General features: G+C 42.1%; 1 protein-coding gene across 2 annotated transcripts in view; it reads right to left on the reverse strand.

The window, feature by feature from the left end:
* Positions 1 to 17,136, reverse strand: part of PLPP7 (phospholipid phosphatase 7 (inactive)) — a 40,941-nt gene extending 23,805 nt beyond the window's left edge. For both annotated transcript variants that reach the window (XR_006355025.1, XM_043988920.1), the window contains exon 1: positions 16,471 to 17,136. Coding sequence is in view for 1 of the 2 variants with exons in the window: in XM_043988920.1 (XP_043844855.1) it covers positions 16,471 to 16,921 (451 nt within the window). In the remaining variant the exon portion in view is untranslated. The remainder of the gene's footprint in view (positions 1 to 16,470) is intronic.
* Positions 17,137 to 19,076: the final 1,940 nt, after the last annotated feature.

Below are 19,076 nucleotides of genomic sequence, written 5' to 3' on the forward strand. Positions count from 1 at the left end.
TTTTGAAAGAATTGACATGGCTCCCCAAACACCTATGCATCCCACCTCTTTAAGGCACATTCCTGAAAAACAGGAACAGTGCAGTATTATTTCATTATACTCAAAGACCACAATTTGTTCCCCAATTAGTGGGTACATAGTTTTTGTTTTCACCTCTTTGCTATCACAAGAGACCATGTTATTAAGGGATTCTTTTATTGTCATTCTCAAGGAAGGCATAAAACAGTGATCTATGTACTTGTCTAAGTTATTCCCCACTGCCATTGAAGAGCCCAAATAGAGGAGGAATCCCTGGAGAGAGTGAGGTCCACCAGATGGTATTGGTCACAAATAACACTGTGTTGATTGCATTCGGCTATAGGATACTATAGCGCCTTTTCAATGGGATTTTAAACCACTCAAAAGAGATTGGCCTGGTAACTCACACAGGATAAACTCAATGAACAAATTAAGGCCTATTTTCCAGACTTTGACATGCAGGTGAGTAGGAATCCATTCATTGCCTGAGTCCATCAGTTTGTATATCTCAGACAATCACTGTAGAGGTACCTCGGAGGAACCATCTTCATTATTGAAAAGGAAGAATGAAGCAAGTTTGGATTTCATTTGGGAAACTGCCCAATGCTTTCAAGGATCCCAAGATGCTCCTTGACACCAAAACCCATCTTTTTAACAGCAAGTTTCCAGATAATGCTACATGGCTCTGAATCCTAGGATACCTAAATTACTCAAGAATCAAAATTACATGTGGCTCAAAGGGCAATAGAGAGAATCATGGTGAGTATAAATTGGCAGTAGCAAATTGCTAGTGATTACTTGTGGGCAAGAAGTAGCTTTAAAGATGTTCTGGAGATGTATGATTGGAAAAATGAGTTGGGCTGATCACTTAAAGAAGAGTATAAGATTAGAGATAGATAGCCCAAGGGTTGTGTTATACCCACGATACTCATATAATGGCTTTTAATGAAAATGTTATTGATATCTTTGGTTTTTACGTTGTCTTCATTTCATATATATATATATACATATATATATACATATATATATATATATTGCTCCCCCTTGCCTTTCCACAGAGCCATCTCCTACAACAAAGAAAAAAACCACTTCAGCAAAAATAATAATAGCTAGTAATTTATATAGCACTTTAAGGTTGACAAAGTGCTTTACAATATTATCTCATCTGATCCTTACAACAATGCTGGGAGGTACACACTTTTAGTTACATTTTACAGGTCAGGAAATTGAGGCAGACAAAGGTTAAGTGACTTGCTCAGAGTCACACAGCTGGTAAATGTCTGAAGCTGAATTTGAACTCAGGTCTTTCTGACTCTAGACCCAATGCTCTATCCTGAACCCCTAACCAACATATCAACCAAATACATTAGATGAAGTGTTCTATACCTAAAGGTCTCCTCCTTTGTAAAAGAGGGAGGGAAGTCATTCTTATATCTCTTATTTTGGGCCAAACTTGGTCATTATAATTACATGGTGTTCAATTTTGATTTTTCTTTATGGTGGTTGGTGTCTTTTTTCCCCATCCACACTGCTTTATTCAGGATGAGAAGGTCGGGGGCATCAGTTGTGATCTGCCACATTGTGACCACATTAATGAGATCATGGAAGTGCTGAAGGCAAGAGGGAGCCGATGAAGAGAACTAGCATGGTATAGTGGAGAGGACACCAGATGTGCAGTTAGAAAGACCTGGGTTCCCATCCCTCCACAGACACTAGCTGTATGATACTGAGCACATCATCTCTATGCCTCAGTTTCCTTATCTGTAAAATCAGGGAGGTGTCATGGACTCAATGGTCTCTGAGGTCCCTTCTAGCTCTACATTTATGACCCTATTATTCTGAGTGAGAAGATGAAATGGGTGGACCCAGGTGCCAGGAAAGAACCAAATCTGTGTAGAACAGCTTGATTCCCATTCCCTTTTCAGAGATAGCAACTGGAAAAGCATCTTGAAGCTAAGGAAAAAAATTCCCCTAAACCAACAATATTTGGAGGGAGACAGATACAATTCTAGTCTTGCCCCCTCTCTCTGAGGAGACAGAGCAGCCGGCTTTACGGCTCCTTCTCCAACATTCCTGCAGGTAGAAATCAAAGGTTCCTTGGAGAGAGAAGGGCAAGATTCCAAAGACTCAGCCCCCCCCCTCCCCCGAGCTGCATTTAGACAACCCAAGTAGACATACATACACAGAATCTTCATGAGCAGCGCAAATGCCCACCCCCTACACTTGTATTATACATATCTGTTTACATGTATCATGCTGATCTATATACATGTATCATACTCATCTGTTTACATTATACTTATCCACATACATGTATCATACTTATATGTTTATATAGATCACACTTAACTATATACATGTATACATCTGTATACAACATACTTTTGGTTTACTTGTATAGTTATGTGTCTATTTACCTGTATGAACTTAATTGTTATCTATTCAGAGAATATCCTGAGTTAAATGTAAGCTTCTTGAAGGTAAGAACCACATAGTTTTTTGTAATCTTTGTATTCCCAGCACTTAGCATGTGTTTAATAATAGCTGACATTTATTTAATTGACCTTTCAGGTTTGCAAATTGACTCCTAAAACAACCATCTGAGGTTGGTACTACAGCTTTTATAATCATACTTTTGTTGATATACTTTGTTCTAACAACACCTTCATTTCCAGATACATCCCTGCCCTATCCAGTAAAACATCCTGTAAAGTTGCTATTTGTAATGTGGCTAAAATTCTAGCTAGTCTGTCTAAAAAATCTAATGAGTGGTCGCCAATAAATTAGAAACTTTAGCAAGAGTTTAGACTTTGAAACATTAAGGAGAATAAGAATTGGGTGAAGAGAGAAAGAGGCCCAGATTCAGCTATCTATCTCGAGGGAGGGAGGGAGGGGGGGGGAGAGAGAGAGAGAGAGAGAGAGAGAGAGAGAGAGAGAGAGAGAGAGAGAGAGAGAGAGAGAGCGCCTTGCCCCTTCTTCATCCCACAAGCCTCCTCCTGTGAAACCTGGAACATCCTATCCACACGCACACACAACTCCAAGCTAATTGGCTGGTAGCTTTGATCAACAGTACCCATGAGCAAATGTCACTTCCTGACGCCAAGGAACTGACCTTCCAAGCCACATGGCTTACCCTCAGACATCTTCTCCTCATGGTGGAGCTTTCCTACAGTAATTCTCCAGAAGGTGGCGTCACTCCAATTGTCACAATCCTTTGTAACAATAATTTTTAAAGGGGCGAAGGGCAAACCTGAACAACATATCAGTTGTATCTGACAGTATACACAATCCTACTATATTCTGCACAATAAGCTCTCCTTGGGGAAGTACATTCAAATTATGTGGCATTCTTTCCCTTCACAATTTATCAAATCCTACTCATTCTAGAAACTTCTGGTCAAGTCCTATCTCCTCTGTAAAACCTTCTCTGATCACACAAGTCTAGGGGGATCTCTCACACTTCATGACTCAGAACCCTTCCTGGCTATCCTTCTCTTTGGGCTATAACTATGGATCATCTGGTATTAGTTATGTGTTCCTGCGCAAGCCCTGTATCTTCTAATGGATTATAATTTGGCATTTAAAGCCCTTCACAACCTGGCCTTTTACCTTTCCAGTCTTATTACATATTACTCCCCCTCACATACTTTACATTCCTTCCATATTGCCTTTTTTTGCCCATGATATACCATCTCCTATTTCCATGCCAATGCGCGTGCTGTTCTTGATGCCTAGAATTCCTCCCTCACTCCCTCCCTCCCTTCCTGCCTGCCTTCCTTCCTTCCTTCCTTCCTTCCTTCCTTCCTTCCTTCCTTCCTTCCTTCCTTCCTTCCTTCCTTCCTTCCTTCCTTCCTTCCTTCCTTCCTTCCTTCCTTCCTTCTACAATTTAGAATCTCTAGTTTCCTTCAGGAACCAGCTAAAGGGCCACCTTCTGAAGGAAGCTTTTCCTGCTATCTCCCAGCTGCTGGTGTCTCCTCCCATGCAAATGATGTTGTATTTTTCTTGCTTATGTTTTTTATACACTTGCGTGTTGAACACAAACTCCTTAAGAGAAAGAATGTCTCACATAACATGATGTCTAGCACAGGGTTAGCACTTAATAAACATTCACTGATGGACAGATGGATTACTATAAGCAGACCATGCCTTATGCTTGTATCAAAGACCAGCGCTGGCACAGACCATGCTAAATTCTCTCCTAAGGCTACTTCCAGGGACAGACTTCCAGATATCACACCACTACGGCTGGTAGAAGCGAAAGCAGCTGAAGATCTGAGCTGCCACATTTCACCTGGTGTCATTCAGGTGCAAAATGTCAAATGCCTATTAGGCAATGGCAGAGAGAGATGCTCACATCTCTGCAGCTTTGAATTAAGGCTATTCTTAGGAGTCAGCTAAAATCCCACCTTCTCCAAGTAGCCTTTCATGATCCCTTAATAGTAGGTGCCTTCCTACTATTGAATAGGTCCAATTTATCTTGTTGGCATATAATTGTTTACAAGCTCTCTCCCTTGTTATACTGTGAATTCCTTGAGATTAGAGACAACTGGTTTTTTTTTGTTTTGTTTTTTGGGTGTGGTTCTTTTTTTTTTTTTGCCTTTCTCTGTATCCTCTCCACTTAGCACATAGTAGGTGCTTAATAAATGCTGGTTGACTTGCCTTTTTAGTTTCCCTCTAAAGTACTCATCTTCCTGAGTTGAGATTTGGTCTCAGATACTTACTAGTTATGTGACCCTAGGCAAGTCACTTAACTCTGTTAGCCTCAGTTTCTTCATCTGTAAAATGAACTGTAGAAGGAAATGGCCAACCACTCCAGAATCTTTGGCAAGAAAACACCAAATGGGGTCATCGAGAGTCAGACACAACTGAAAATGGCTGAACAACAACAAAAATACCCATCATAATATTAAGAGCATAGTACAAATATATGAGATTTTATTAGCATATAACTTCCCCATGTGGAAACTCCAATACCACTGTGCAATAGATATGTACATCCTGGGGATCTGTCTGAGGCATACAGAGATTAAGTGACTTGCCTAGGGTCACACTCATCAGAATAGTGCTTTGCATTTAAGTCTTGATGACTCAGGAAGAGTACCAGCCCAGTACTCTATCCTCTGTGGCATGCCATCTCTATGGACATAGTAATTACTCAATACATGTTTGTTGATTGATTGAAACGGGCCATAATTTATAATGTGTTGGTTGCTTGCCCTTTGCCCAGTGACTTCATACAAGCCATTCTCTCCTCACTCTCCTTCCCCCTTCCAAAGCAATAGTCTCTAACCAGGGATCTTTGCCAGAAGATGCTGAGGGGGAAATTCCGGTCTCTAAACCACTATGTTTTTGTGGCTAACTACCAAACAGTAGAAACAATCCAAGGTTTGTTCTCTAAGTGAACATCACTTTTGGTGGTGCTCTAATCCTGTTCCTACCTTGGCGACTTAGGTTGGGATGAGATTGGCATGTTAATAGAGCAGATTTTTTGGGGTTTTTTTTTTGTTTGTTTTTAATTTTGTTTTAGTTTTTTTAATCACAAAAGTATTTTATTATTTTCCACTTAGACGTAAAGATAGTTTTCAACATTTGTTTTCATAAGATTTTAGTTACAAATTTTTTCCCTCCCTCCCTTCCCTCCCCAAGACAGAAAGCAATCTGACATAGGTTATATATGTACAATCATATCAAACATATTTCTGCATTAGTCATATTGTGAAAGAAGAATCAGAACAAAAGGGGAAAACCTCAAAAAAAAAAAAGTAGAAATAGTATGTTTCAATCTGCATTCGGAAACCACGGTTCTTTTTTCTGGATGTGGAGAGCATCATGAATTCTTTGGAATTGTCTTGGATCATTGCACTGCTAAGAAGAGCTAAATCTATCATAGTTGATCATCACACAATGTTGCTGTTACTGTGTACAATGTTCTCCTGGTTCTGCTCACTTCACTCAGCATCAATCCAGTTAAGTTTTTCTGAAATCTGCCTGCTCATCATTTCTTACAGCACAATAGTATTCCATTACATTCATATACCACAACTTATTCAGCCATTCCCCAACTGATGAGCATTCCCTTGATTTCCAAAAATAGAGCAGATTTTAAAAGAAGGTGTGGTGTAGTGGTGAGTGTACTGGACCTGGAATCTGGAAGATCTGAGTTCAAATCCAGCCTCAGACACTTACTAGCCATGTGACCCTGTGCAAGTCACTTAACCTCTGTTTGCCTCAGTTTCCTCAGCTATAAAATGAGGATACTAAGAGTATGTATTTCCCAGGGGGTGTTGTGAAGATCAAATGAAACAATATTTGTAAAAAGCATTGGGGGGGGGCAGCTAGGTGGCACAGTGGATAGAGCACCGGACCTGGAGTCAGGAGTACCTGAGTTCAAATCCGGCCTCAGACACTTAATACTTAACTAGCTGTGTGACCCTGGGCAAGTCACTTAACCCCAATTGCCTCACCAAAAAACACAAACAAAAACAAAAAACAAAAAAAAAAGCATTTAGGGGGGCAGCTAGGTGGCGCAGTGGATAAAGCACCGGCCCTGGATTCAGGAGTTCCTGAGTTCAAATCTGGCCTCAGACACTTGACACTTACTAGCTGTGTGACCCTGGACAAGTCACTTAACCCCAATTGCCTTACCAAAAACCACAAACAAAAACAAGCTGTGGGCAAGTCACTTAACCCCCATTGCCCCGCAAAAAAAAAAAAAAAAAAGCATTTAGTACAGTGTTTGACACATTCTAGGTGCTTAATAAATGCCCCTTTTCTCTCCCCTACCCTATCACTTCATCTGTGAAATGAGAAGATTGGACTCAATCATTTCTAAGTTCCCTTCCAGTTCTAAGTCTATGATTCTTTGATCCTATGACTTGGTGAACCAGTAATTGTTAATTATGAGTCAGGATACATTTATCCTGAGAGTATGGGGGAGGGGAAGCAGATGGAGAGAAGAGGCAGCATTTTAGAGAACAAAGAGCACTGGACTTGGGGCCTGAAGACCTGGCTTTGAGTCTAAGGTATATTACTTACTATTTGCATATTCTTAAGCAATTTAATTCAAAATTCATTCAAGTCATTTAACCTGTCCACTCTCTGGGTCTATAACCTTAGATGATCCTTAAGATTTCTTCTAGCCCTCTACGCTATGACTGACACTTCATCTCCCCTACCTCCTGCCTTCTTTACAAGGACCTAGGATGCTTCCCTTCCTCATCTCTGCCTCTTGGGAAACTTTAGCACCATTTAGACTGAGTTGTAAAGCTGAGACCTTCAAGAGGCCCTTTCTTGTTCCCTCCGTTGTTAGGCCTCATCCCCTAAAATACAAAATAGATACTAATGCCAAATGTGGGTCTAGGCCCCTCAAGAAGATTATATTCTACTAAAGGAAGACATTTTCACAGATTAGATAAATAGATAGGAAAGAAACAAGGACAGAAAGGAGGAGGAGGAGAGAGAGAGAGGAGAAGGAGAAGAAGAAGAAGAAGAAGAAGAAGAAGAAGAAGAAGAAGAAGAAGAAGAAGAAGAAGAAGAAGAAAAGAAAGAAAAAGAGGGAGAAAGGAAGGGAAAAAGGAAGGAGGAAAGGAAGGAAAGAAAGAAAGGAGGGAGGGAGGAAGAGAAAGCAAAACAGAGAAAGAAAGAAAATAAGGAAGAAAGGAATGTATTCCTTTAGTAGAATTATGAGCATCTTGAGATTGGATCTTTTATTTTATATATTTGTATCCCCAGTGCCTGGAACATAGTACATACTTAATAAATATTTATTGATCTTTTTAAAAATTGATTGATCTTATGCTTGGTGATGTGATTTAAAAGTCTGGGAAAACCCTCACTCAGGTCTCTCCAGCACTGATACCTTTAATTAAATCAGTTCTTTGGGTTAACCACTACCCTTTCCTGACTCTGAAAATTCAAATTCTAGAGATTGAACCTCTTACTGTTACAGACAAGGCAACAAAGTCTCATGGAAGTTAAATGACTTGGCCAAGACCCAAAACTAGGACTGGAGTTTGCGTTCTAGTGCAGAATCTTCTCCCTAGGTAGAATAACTCAAAGCCTGGAAGCCTGCAGCTGGTCACACATACATAATAAATTCAGGAATAACAACAACTGACACTGATATAGGGCTTTACCATTTGTGAAGTCCTTCACCTTCATTATCTCATCTCAACCTCACAATAGTGCTGTGAGGTAGCTACTAGAATTACTACTACTACTACTACTACTTTTTTTTTTTTTTTTTAGTGAGGCAATTGGGGTTAAGTGACTTGCCCAGGGTCACACAGCTAGTAAGTGTTAAGTGTCTGAGGCCGGATTTGAACTCAGGTACTCCTGACTCCAGGGCCGGTGCTCTATCCACTGCGCCACCTAGCTGCCCCAACTACTACTACTTTTACAGGTGAGGAAACTGAGGTTCAGAAAAGTCGCCAGTGTGTAGAAAGTGATCTCAGACTTGGAATTTAGACCGTGGTCTTTCTGACTCCTAGTGAAGAAATCTATTCATTCATTACACCCCATGACATGGACCAGGAGGAAAATAATGATTTTGTCTTGAGTTTTTGTGTTTGCTCAGATTCATTTGCATGAAGATACCCAAAGGATCTAGAATGCCTGCAGAAAATTCTGGTGCCCCAGACTCAAAGAATGGTCTGGTGGAAGGCAACTCCTGAAATCACTTGAGAGGACTCCCCACTGTCAATTAGAAATTGGTGGGTGCCAAGGGGAACTTATATTTTACCCTAAATCAGAGAGATGTTGATCCTGAAAGTAGGAGAAAGGACTTCAAAGACTGACCAAATGCCTTCAGGCTCTAATTAGCTAACTTTCTGATCTGTGTTCCAAAAAAGGTCTTGGTCTTTGGAGGTGCTTTCTCTCCTTAGGAGAGAAAGCAGCTAAGGTTTTCTTTATTTATTTGATACCTGGATATGAGAGAAATCTGGTCTTCTAAAAGAGATGAAGCAGAGGCTCTTGTATTAATGTCAAAATGAGTTTCTTCTCTTATGAGGAAGAGGTAGTAAGTTAGCCAAGGATGCCAGTTAAGAGCCAGGAGAGAGGTAAGGATGCCACACTCAGATAAGTGTAGACCTGGTAGGGAACAATGCCTACTGGAGAATAGGCCCAGAAAGGGATACCAGGAGTTGATCCAGCCATTCTAGAAAGAAATTTGGCACTATGCTCCCAGGGTCACTAAATTGTGCATACTCTTTGACCCAGCAATACTATCGAGGGACCTTTGCCACAAAGAGATCAAAGAAAGAGGGAAAAGACCCATATATGCAAATAATATGTAAAGCAGATCTTTTAGTAGGGGCAAAGAACTGGAAACAAAGGAGGTGCTGAACAAATTATGGTATATAGGGGCAGCTAGGTGGTGCAGTGGATAAAGCACTGGCCCTGGATTTAGGAGGACCTGAGTTCAAATACGGCCTCAAACACTTGACACTTACTAGCTGTGTGACCCTGGGCAAGTCACTTAATCCTCATTGCCCTGACCAAAAAAAATATATAGTATATATAATGTGAATGATATAACACTATTATGTCACAAGAAATAATGAAATGAAAGATTCCAAAGAAACCTGAGAAGACTGGTATGAAATGATTCTGAGTGAACAGAATCAGGAAAACAATTTCTGCAATAACTATAATACTGTAAAGGCAAGAAAATTGAAAAGACTTAAGAACTCTGTGCAATGCAGTGACCAACCCTAGATCCAGAAGACTGATGAGATAGCCATAGGGACCTGGGCCTGATTCTCCTACTTCAGGTGCCTGGTTCATTTTTAGAAATCAGCTGACTTCTTTTTAACATGCCAATGTTAGGGGTGCTCTGAAGGATGGGTGACTTGGCTTTCTGCTAAAAAGCCTGAAAGAGAAACTCTGCTTGATATAAATGGGATGGTGAAGAGTGCTGGTGGGTTATGGGCAAGGGAAATTGTTAAAAGGAAGAATAAGGGGGGCAGCTAGGTGGCACAGTGGATAGAGCACCGGCCCTGGAGTCAGGAGTACCTGAGTTCAAATCCGGCCTCAGACACTTAACACTTACTAGCTGTGTGACCCTGGGCAAGTCACTTAACCCCAATTGCCTCACTAAAAAAAAAAAAAAAAGGAAGAATAAGGGACTTAGTTGTTACAAATATTCCTTCCTTAAAGGCAAGGCAAAGTCAGGGTTCAGTCCTAGAATCATATCCCAGAATTGAAAGGGACTTTTGGATCAATCCATATTCAGCAAGAACCCTCCTCTTCAATGTTCCCAGCAAGGAGGCTCCTGTTTGAAGACCTTCAGAGATGGGGAGTGCACCATTTTCCTAGGCTTCCATTTCCACTTTTTTTGAAAACTAGTTAGGAAGTTTTTTGTTTGGCTGAAATTTGCCTCTCCAATAAAATTCACCCATTGATCCTATTTCTGCCCTTTATGGGGAAGTAAAACAAGTCTAATCCCTTTACCCTGGATATCCTGTAGGCACCTCAAGCTTTCTCCCTAATTCACCCTTTTCATGAACTTCTTTATTTCAGTGGAGGACACCATCATACTTCACAACCTCAGAATCATTCCTGACTCTTCAACTTTCATTCACCCCACGTATCCAAACAGTTGTCAAATCTTGCCTTTCCCAGTCCTGCTGAACCTTAGTGCCTTCCCTCTAGGTTAATTATTTCCTAGTTATCCTGTATTTAGCATGTTTGTATGTATCTGTTTGCTTGTTATCGCCCCCTTTTAGATTGTGAGCTCGTCAAGGGCAGGGACTGTCTTTTGCCTTTTGTTTTGTTTTGTTTCCCAATGTTTACCACAGTGCTTAATAAATGCTTGTTGCCTTGCTTCCATGATACATCTTGAATATGTCTCCTTCTATCTATTTGCAGGGCCACCACTCTAATTGTTCCCCACTTCACCTCTTGCCTGGACTATTACAATAATCTTCTGTTTGGTCTCTCTTCCTCCATTGTCTCTCCTCGCCTATCTATACTCTACATAGCTACTAAAGCAAGATTAAACAATGACACCACCCAGGTCTAATGATGTTATATGCTTATTTAAGACCCTCCTGTGTCTCCTTATTCACTCTAGAATCAAATGAAAATTCCTTTGTTTTGGCATTTGAATCCTTCACAATATTTTAGAATATTACCCATTACTTCCCTTCACATCAGTGTCAGTCCACTCAAGCTGGACTATTTGCTGTCCATCTCTCACCTGTGCCTTTGCACATGTTGTCCCTAATGCTTGGAATGCCCTCTTTCCTCATCTTCAGATTTTAGAATCTCTAGCCCCCTTCAATCAGCTCAAGTATTCATATCTAGCCTGATTCCCCCAGGTACTAATGCACCTGTGCTGCCCCAAACTACTTGGTATTAGCTTTGTGTATATTTTGTATGTGCTTTAATGCATGCATAATATTTTCTCTGGTAGAATATAAGTTCTTTGAAGACAGGGACTGTTTAGTTTTTATTTTTGTATCCTCAATACCCAATAGTGCCTAGATCAAAGTAGATGTTTAATAAATATTTGTTGATGAATTGATTCAAGGGCCTTATACCCACTGCTCTTGAATCTTAATCAAAGGTGGGGCTGAGAAATGAAAATATCTTATAATGTATTGTCAGCATCTATAAAGATGAGAATATATCTGAAAGATTTTCCTTTTGAGTAGCAAACAAAAAAAATGAGTACTGCTGGAGGCTCAGTAGATACGGTCCTCTCATTTAAGTGTGAACTACAATCAGCCAATCCCAGAAGGGGAAATCATACCCCTGTTCTGGATGTTTACATTTGTCCAGCTCTAGCCTTACTCCTGATCACCAGCCTCAGATTTCCAACTGCCTAGTGGATATTTTGAACTGGATGCCTCATATACATCTTCAATTTAGCATGTCCAAAACTGAATTCATTATTTTCCCCCTCAAACCTTACCTTCTTCCTAGCTTCCCTATTACTGTGGAGGGTACCCCCTTCCTTCTCATCACTTGAGCTTAAAATGTGGGTGTCATACTTAACTCCTTACTCTCTCAACCCCATATCCAATCAGTTGCAAAGTACTCCCATTTCTACCTTCACAACACCTTTCTATTCTCTAATACTGTCACAACCCTGGTCCAGACCCTCACCACCTCACTCCCAGATTATAACAACAGTTTTCTGGTTGGTTTCTCTGCCACAAGTCTCTTCCCATTCCATTCCATCCTCCATCCAGCCTTCAAACTGATTTTCATAAAGTGCAAGTTTGACCATCTCTCTCTCTCTCTCTCTCTCTCTCACACACACACACACACACACACACACACACACACACACAATCAACTCTGCTGTCTCTCTATGACTTCTAAAATTCCCCTTAATGCTAATTTCTGCCTTCTGTTGATTACTTCCAATTATCTTATCTTGCATGTACACAGTTCTTGGCGTGTTGTCTCAACTACTAGACTGTGAGCTCCTTGAGAGCAGGGACCATGTTACCTTTTTTTGGATTTCCAGCATTTACCACAATGCTTGGCGCATAATAATCACTTAATAAATGCTGGTTGACTGATTACAAGAAAAGGGTGCTACCATTGGAATAAACCTATATGGTAGCTAATGACAAAATAATTTCCATTTAGTTTCACAATGCACATGATTTTAGGAATAGTACTAATTTTCCTTCTTAATGATGCCTAGTTCAGGCTAATATTAAAATAAGTTTGCTTGTCTGAGCTCATGCTGACTGACAGAAAGGAGAGGGGTCCCCAGAAGCTTGTTGGGGCAAGGGAAATCAGACTGGGATTATACATATTACTATCTGTCCACAAATTGACTAATTTCCATGTGGACAGCCAAGTTAATGTTCTGTATGGTTATCTGTTTCCTAGAGCTCACATCATTTCAGCCAAGAAAAAGAGATCCAGCTAATCCCAAGTGATGGGATTTAATATCCCATGAGATGGAATGAGTGGTATCCTATGGATCATGGGTTCTTAACCTGTTTTGTGTTATGGTAAAGCTTCTTAGTTCTTCTGAGAATCATGTTTAAATACATAAAACAAAATACACTGAATTACATAGAAAACCAAATATTAGAAAAAAGTTCAGAGACTTCAGGATAAGAACCCTTTCTATAAGAAAGGGCATAGCTCTGGTCCTCCTTAATGTTAACGTCTCCCCTCTGAAATTGTCTCCAATTTTTCCTGTTTATATCTTACTTGTATATGAATGTTTGCATGGTGTCTCTCCTATTATATTGTGAGATCCTTGACAGCAGAGACTGTTTTTGACTTTCTTTGTATTTCTAGCACTTAGCCTGGCACATAGTAGGTCCTGGTCAATTTCATTAAAAAATAGAAGAATCCCAAAGATGATACAAATGTCCAGTGAATCAAATTCATTGAACTAGAAAGGACCTTGGAGGTCTTTTAGTCAATCCCCCTTTACAGAAAAGGAAACAGGTCCAGTGAAGCCCTTTGCAATGGTGTCTCCCCCCCCCATATCTGGAATGTTTTCCCTCCTCACCTCCATCTCTTAGAATCCCAAACCTCCTTTAAGATTTAGTTTAAGTGGGGCAGCTAGGTGACGCAATGGATACAGCACTGACCCTGGATTCCGGAGGACCTGAGTTCGAATCCGACCTCAGACACTTAACACTTACTAGCTGTGTGACCCTGAGCAAGTCACTTAACTCCAAATGCCCCGCAAAAAAAAAAAAGAAAGAAAGAAAGATTTAGTTCAAGCCTGGCATGGTAGTACAAACCTGTGATCTCAACTACCAGGGAGACTGAGACCGGGGAGGCTGGTGGATCTTTTTATTTAGCTCGGGAGTTTTGAGCTGTAGTAGGGCTAAAGTCGATCAGGTGTCTACACTAAGTCTGGCACTAATAAAGTAAGCACCTTGGTGGGAGGGGGTGGGGAGCAGGGTAGGTAGGTGGGGAGTAGGCTGCCTGAGGAAGAACAGGTCAGTTCAGGTTAGTAATGGAGCAAGTGAAAGTTTCTGTATTCATCAACAGTGGAATCTGGCCCATGAGTGACTGCTGAACTTCTCGCCTGTGCAGGATAGGGAGACCCAATCTCCAAAAACGAAACAAAACCTTAGTTCAAATGCCACCTTCTACAGTAAGTAAGCCTTTACCTGTCCCTCCAGCTGCTAGTATACCTTCCTTTCTAAGGTTATCTTCCATCTTTTTTGCACGTATCTTGTATATACACCTATTTATTTTTATGTTGTCTCTCCCAAACGAACTTAAGCTCCTTGAGGGCAGGGAATATTTTTGCTTTGTCTTCATAGATCCATTGTTTTGCACAGTGTCTTGCACACAGGAAGCACTTAATAAGTGCTTTTTTGGTCAGTTGAAGCTAGTAAATAGTACAGCCCAGGATTCTAACTCACAAATGACCAGTAGTACCAGAGTTAGGAGTCTCCTAATTCCCAAGAACCAGTACTCTTTCCACTATACCACACTGCCTAAGGTTTCTTCTAACTTTAACAGCACACTGTGTTCTTACAGATCAGAGAAGCAAACTGACCTGGTCTCTTCCTAAGCAACACGGGCTAAGAAAGAAAACAGCTGGGTCACCTTTTGTTCCAGGACTCTGATGTTCACCATACTCCCACTGTTTAACCCCAAGATCCTGAGAACAACTTATCCTCATTCTCTCCCTCCCAAGGCCATTTTACATAACTTAACTCTTTCCAGGAAACCTTTTCTAAATAAATGAGCACATGGATCAGCTGCTTCTACTTTACACCCCACTAACCAAACAAACAAACAAATCAGCAACAACCACCAGCCTGAGACCTTTGAATCTCTTGAAGGATAAGGGCAAAAGGAAGAGGGAGGGCAGGTAGGTGGCGCAGTGGATAAAGCACAGGCCCTGGATTCAGGAGGACCTGAGTTCAAATCCAGCCTCAGACACGTGACACTAGCTGTGTGACCCTGGGCAAGTCATTTAACCCTCATTGCCCTGCCCCCCCCCCCAAAAAAAAAAGGAAGAGAGAGAGGCAAGTAAGATGTTGAGAGGAAAGACACAGGTATCCATATTGCCGCGTTGAGAATCCTAGCTCCGAGAGCCATGACCCTCAACCTTTCTAGAGTTGTGGGAAGGGAAGGGAATAAGGATCTGTGAGGCTCCTACCATACATTATCTCATTTGGTCCTTACAGCAACACTGTGAGGTAGTTGCTTTTATTATCTTCATTTTATAGCTGAGGTAGCTGAGGCAGAGATTGAATGACTTGCCTGGGTTCTCACAGCTAATTAAGTGCCTGAGGCTAGATTTGCACTCAGGTCCTCCTGACTTCAGGTCCAGAGCTCTATCCACTGCATCACCTAGCAGCTCGTGGCCTTCTTTGTTTTATTCTGTGATATTTTATTCTTCCACACCTGCTGAATGGCACACATTCATTAATTTCCACATCAGAGTAGATCAAAATTAGTTTTATTTTGGGAATGTAGGCAGAAGTTCACAGCTTACCCCTTGACACTCTAAGGTGGCACAGAGCCAAGCCTAGGAGTCACAGTACCAGAGGGAGGGACTTCTGTATACTTTCTGCCCCATGCTTGGCACAGGGTGAGCCTTAAATGGATATTCACTGGTGGCCAAGACTCTGGAAAAATAATGCAACTAGACAGGAGGGCCCTCCTCTCTAGTGTCCTTCCCTGGAAAAGGGACAGATGGGGATATTAGTCCTGGCAGAAGTTATAGGTGGGGTCTTCAGACCTGACACATTCTGATTCCTCTGGAACAGAGCCCCAAGCACAATATGCATCCTCCTCACACTCAAAAATGGTATCAATATGGGGAGAGGGGAGTCTAGTTTCAGAGGCAAAACAAGGGACAGATTCACAGTGTCTAGGACAATGCTGTCTAGAGGAGAAGATGGAGACCAGGAGTATCACTGAGCTCCTTCTAGCGGGAACTACTGAGCAAAGTTTTATGTTGACAAGGGTTTAGTCCAAAGTCAGCAATCAAAGTCTGAACCACATGAAAGGAGTTTGAGCCTTCCAACAGAAGAGCTAATGTCCTTCCACCAGCCACTCTGTAGTAAGTCACCATCAGACGCTCTGCAAAGAAATATTTTAGGGAGCATTTGGGCATATTAAAATTTCAAATAGTTTTCTCTAAGTCTCATCTTGCTCTGAGGCCCTGGAAAGAAAGGCTAATGCTTTGATGCAAGGTTTTTCCCTTAAACTTTCAGCCTCACCTCTGCCAGCACTTTCTATTCTATCTTTGTGGGGGTCCTTATTTAAAGTTCATTTCTGATCCCCTCTTTTGTATGTCTAGATATTTTCCCATTTCTAGGACATCTCTGGCTCTGGTACGAAAGTGCTTTCTTGATTAACCTCATTAAATCATTCCGTCTGGTTTCCCTGGGTGGAAACCTAGGGCCTAAAGTTCCAGGTTTGGGGGTGGGGACATAAGAGACAAAAAAAAAAAAAAAGGATTTCTCTCTGGTAGGACCGTAAGGAGAGGGTCTCACTTACCCAGCAGCAGATTCATTAGGACCTCTTGCCCTGCAAGAGTGCTGCTCTTCACCAGGCAGATAATCGTGCCCCCAATCCAAGGGATCCCATGCCCTGTGATCCCAATGAGTTTGACCATAGAGCGGGCACTGCCCCAGGAGGCAGCTCGGTTGGCACAGACACCCAGCCTCTTGGACATACAGATGTCAATAGCCAGCAAGGAGTTGAACGCGATTCCCTTGAAGGATGGGTTTAGCTGCATGCAGTCCTCTTCGGGCAGCTGCTGGGACTGCCTCCGTTCCTTGGACCCCTCATTCGGTGGCGGGGCCTGCACAGACGGGCCTGTTGTCTTCCTGCTTGAGCTCCTATTCTCCTGAGCCCCCTTTAAAGGTTGGTTCAGTGACAGGAACTCAGCCCTGTTTAGAACATTATTTCGGTCCCGTGCCCGGGACCTGCTTTGAGAGGCTGGCATGACGGCCTTGGATTGGCTCACAAAGAGGAAGGCCCTCTGCCCAAGAGAAGCCGGGGACACCCCACTCAGAAAGCTGCTCTCTTTTTCCCAAGCCAGGAGCTTCTATAAAGAACCACAATTCCCTCCTCTCGCAGACCTCTCCTGCACAAACGGCTGTAGTTAAATATAGAGTAGAAGAATGCACATGGCTGTTGACTTCATTGCTGCTACCAAGCTTGAGGGAAAAATTAATGCCAGCTTCGGTAGCCAATCCAGCCCTGAAAAGCAGGAATGATGTCCAATGGATGTGCAGAAGAGGAGGGTGATTCTTCCAGCTTAGGTCTGACTGCTTTGGGCCTGGGCTATTTAAATCTTCCAATTGCTTCCAGTCTTTTAAGGAACTCTGGGAAATGTAGTTTTTGGTTTTTAGTTTTTAATTTTGTTGTTGTTGTTGCTTCTTATGTCAATTGAAGTGGGTGTTTTGGGTTTTTTCTTTTTGCAGGCCAGCTCTGATGGTGCTATAAATCAGAATTTTCTCTGAGGGCTGAGAATTACAGATAATCCAGGTTATTCATGATTTCCTCAGCAAACATTCAATAAACTAGTCCAACTTCCTCTCCTGTTCTAAGGGGACTGTCCCAGTGGAGCTGAGGCTAAGAGCCTCATGCCTGGCACTAGATGGAGTTAATGTGGGAGAAAGCATTACCACTCAGTCTTCCTGGCCCCCATCCCTGGCCTATGTCAATTCTGCCACACCCACTCTGACAGCATTTCATTAGACTGGCAGTCAATTTTTTTCTCCCCTGGTACTACATTTGGCTTCCGTACAACACAGTCCAATCTAATTGAAATTTGTAGGATTTGATTTCCATTAGAGAGAGGTGCGATAAAATAGTCTGGGTAATGGATCTACTCCCCGGAGATTGCTGCAAAAGCTCCGGAACTTTACAAAAGGGCAGGAACCTGACCACCAGCTCAGTACCAGTCATCTGGGGATGCTGAATCTGCTTCTGGAGAAGGGTCCAACTCACATCCATTCTTCCCTCTCCCCCCCAACCATAAAGTCAGAGGAGCTTAAAGTATTTTATTGTTTCACAACATTGTGGCTCATTGTCCCATTTTAGGGGTAACTGAAATATGACAGTTGGCTTGTTTGGGATGAGTGAAATTAGTGGCAAACAGTACTAGGGCCTCCTAGTTTGGGCTCCAGAGACCTGTTTAGGTGTCAGGGAAATAGGTTAAGGAAGTCTCTTACCTACCAGCTTTTTTTTTTAGTGAGGCAATTGGGATTAAGTGACTTGCCCAGGGTCACACAGCTAGTAAGTGTTAAGTGTCTGAGGCTGGATTTGAACTCAGGTACTCCTGACTCCAGGGCCGGTGCTCTATCCACTGTGCCACCTAGCTGCCCCTACCTACCAGCTTTTTCCAGATGCTGCCTGTAGCCTCCCAGGAACACTAACCACTATCCTTGGAAAGGAGAAAAAAGAAGCATCACGTAGTGATTGGGGGAGTGAGGAGGTAGCCTATCCCCATCTTTGCCTTTGATACTCTTTTAGCTTTGGAGTAAGTTACTTCTATCCCTGATCACCCTATGCAAAGGGTAGAGTGGAGGGGGCAGCTAGGTGGCGCAGTGGATAGAGCACCGGCCCTGGAGTCAGGAGTACCTGAGTTCAAATCCAGCCTCAGACACTTAACACTTACTAGCTGTGTGACTTAAGTGTCACTAAGCAAGTCACTTAACCCCACTTGCCTCACTAAAAAAAATAGTAGAGTGGAAAAGTGTCCCTTCCAGCCTTTGACCATTCTAGTCCTGACTAATTTGGAGCTGTGAACAATAATCTTTAGCCACCTGCCTGATAGGCCTGATGAACAGATGTGGAATAGATCCAGGCCTGTAGATAACTCTCTTCTTCCCCTTGTCAGATGCTGGAGTTTCAAATATACTTCAAACTATGTGAAAAATGGGCTTCCTGGTGACACAAGCTTGGACATTTATCTAGCAATTTTCCCACCCTTCGAAGTTGATAATGTGCGGCCAAACAGGCATTCTCAGGTGCCGGAGATGCCCCCTGGGCACCCTCTTCTCAGGACTCAGCTGCAAAACCCAGCTCTTCCAAGGGGTGGCACCTCACTCTGTCCTCCCTAGCCACCGAGATTTAATCATAGCCACCAAAGA

This window comes from Dromiciops gliroides, chromosome 2 (assembly GCF_019393635.1).
Source record: "Dromiciops gliroides isolate mDroGli1 chromosome 2, mDroGli1.pri, whole genome shotgun sequence".
In the NCBI taxonomy this organism is placed as follows: Eukaryota; Metazoa; Chordata; class Mammalia; order Microbiotheria; family Microbiotheriidae; genus Dromiciops; species Dromiciops gliroides.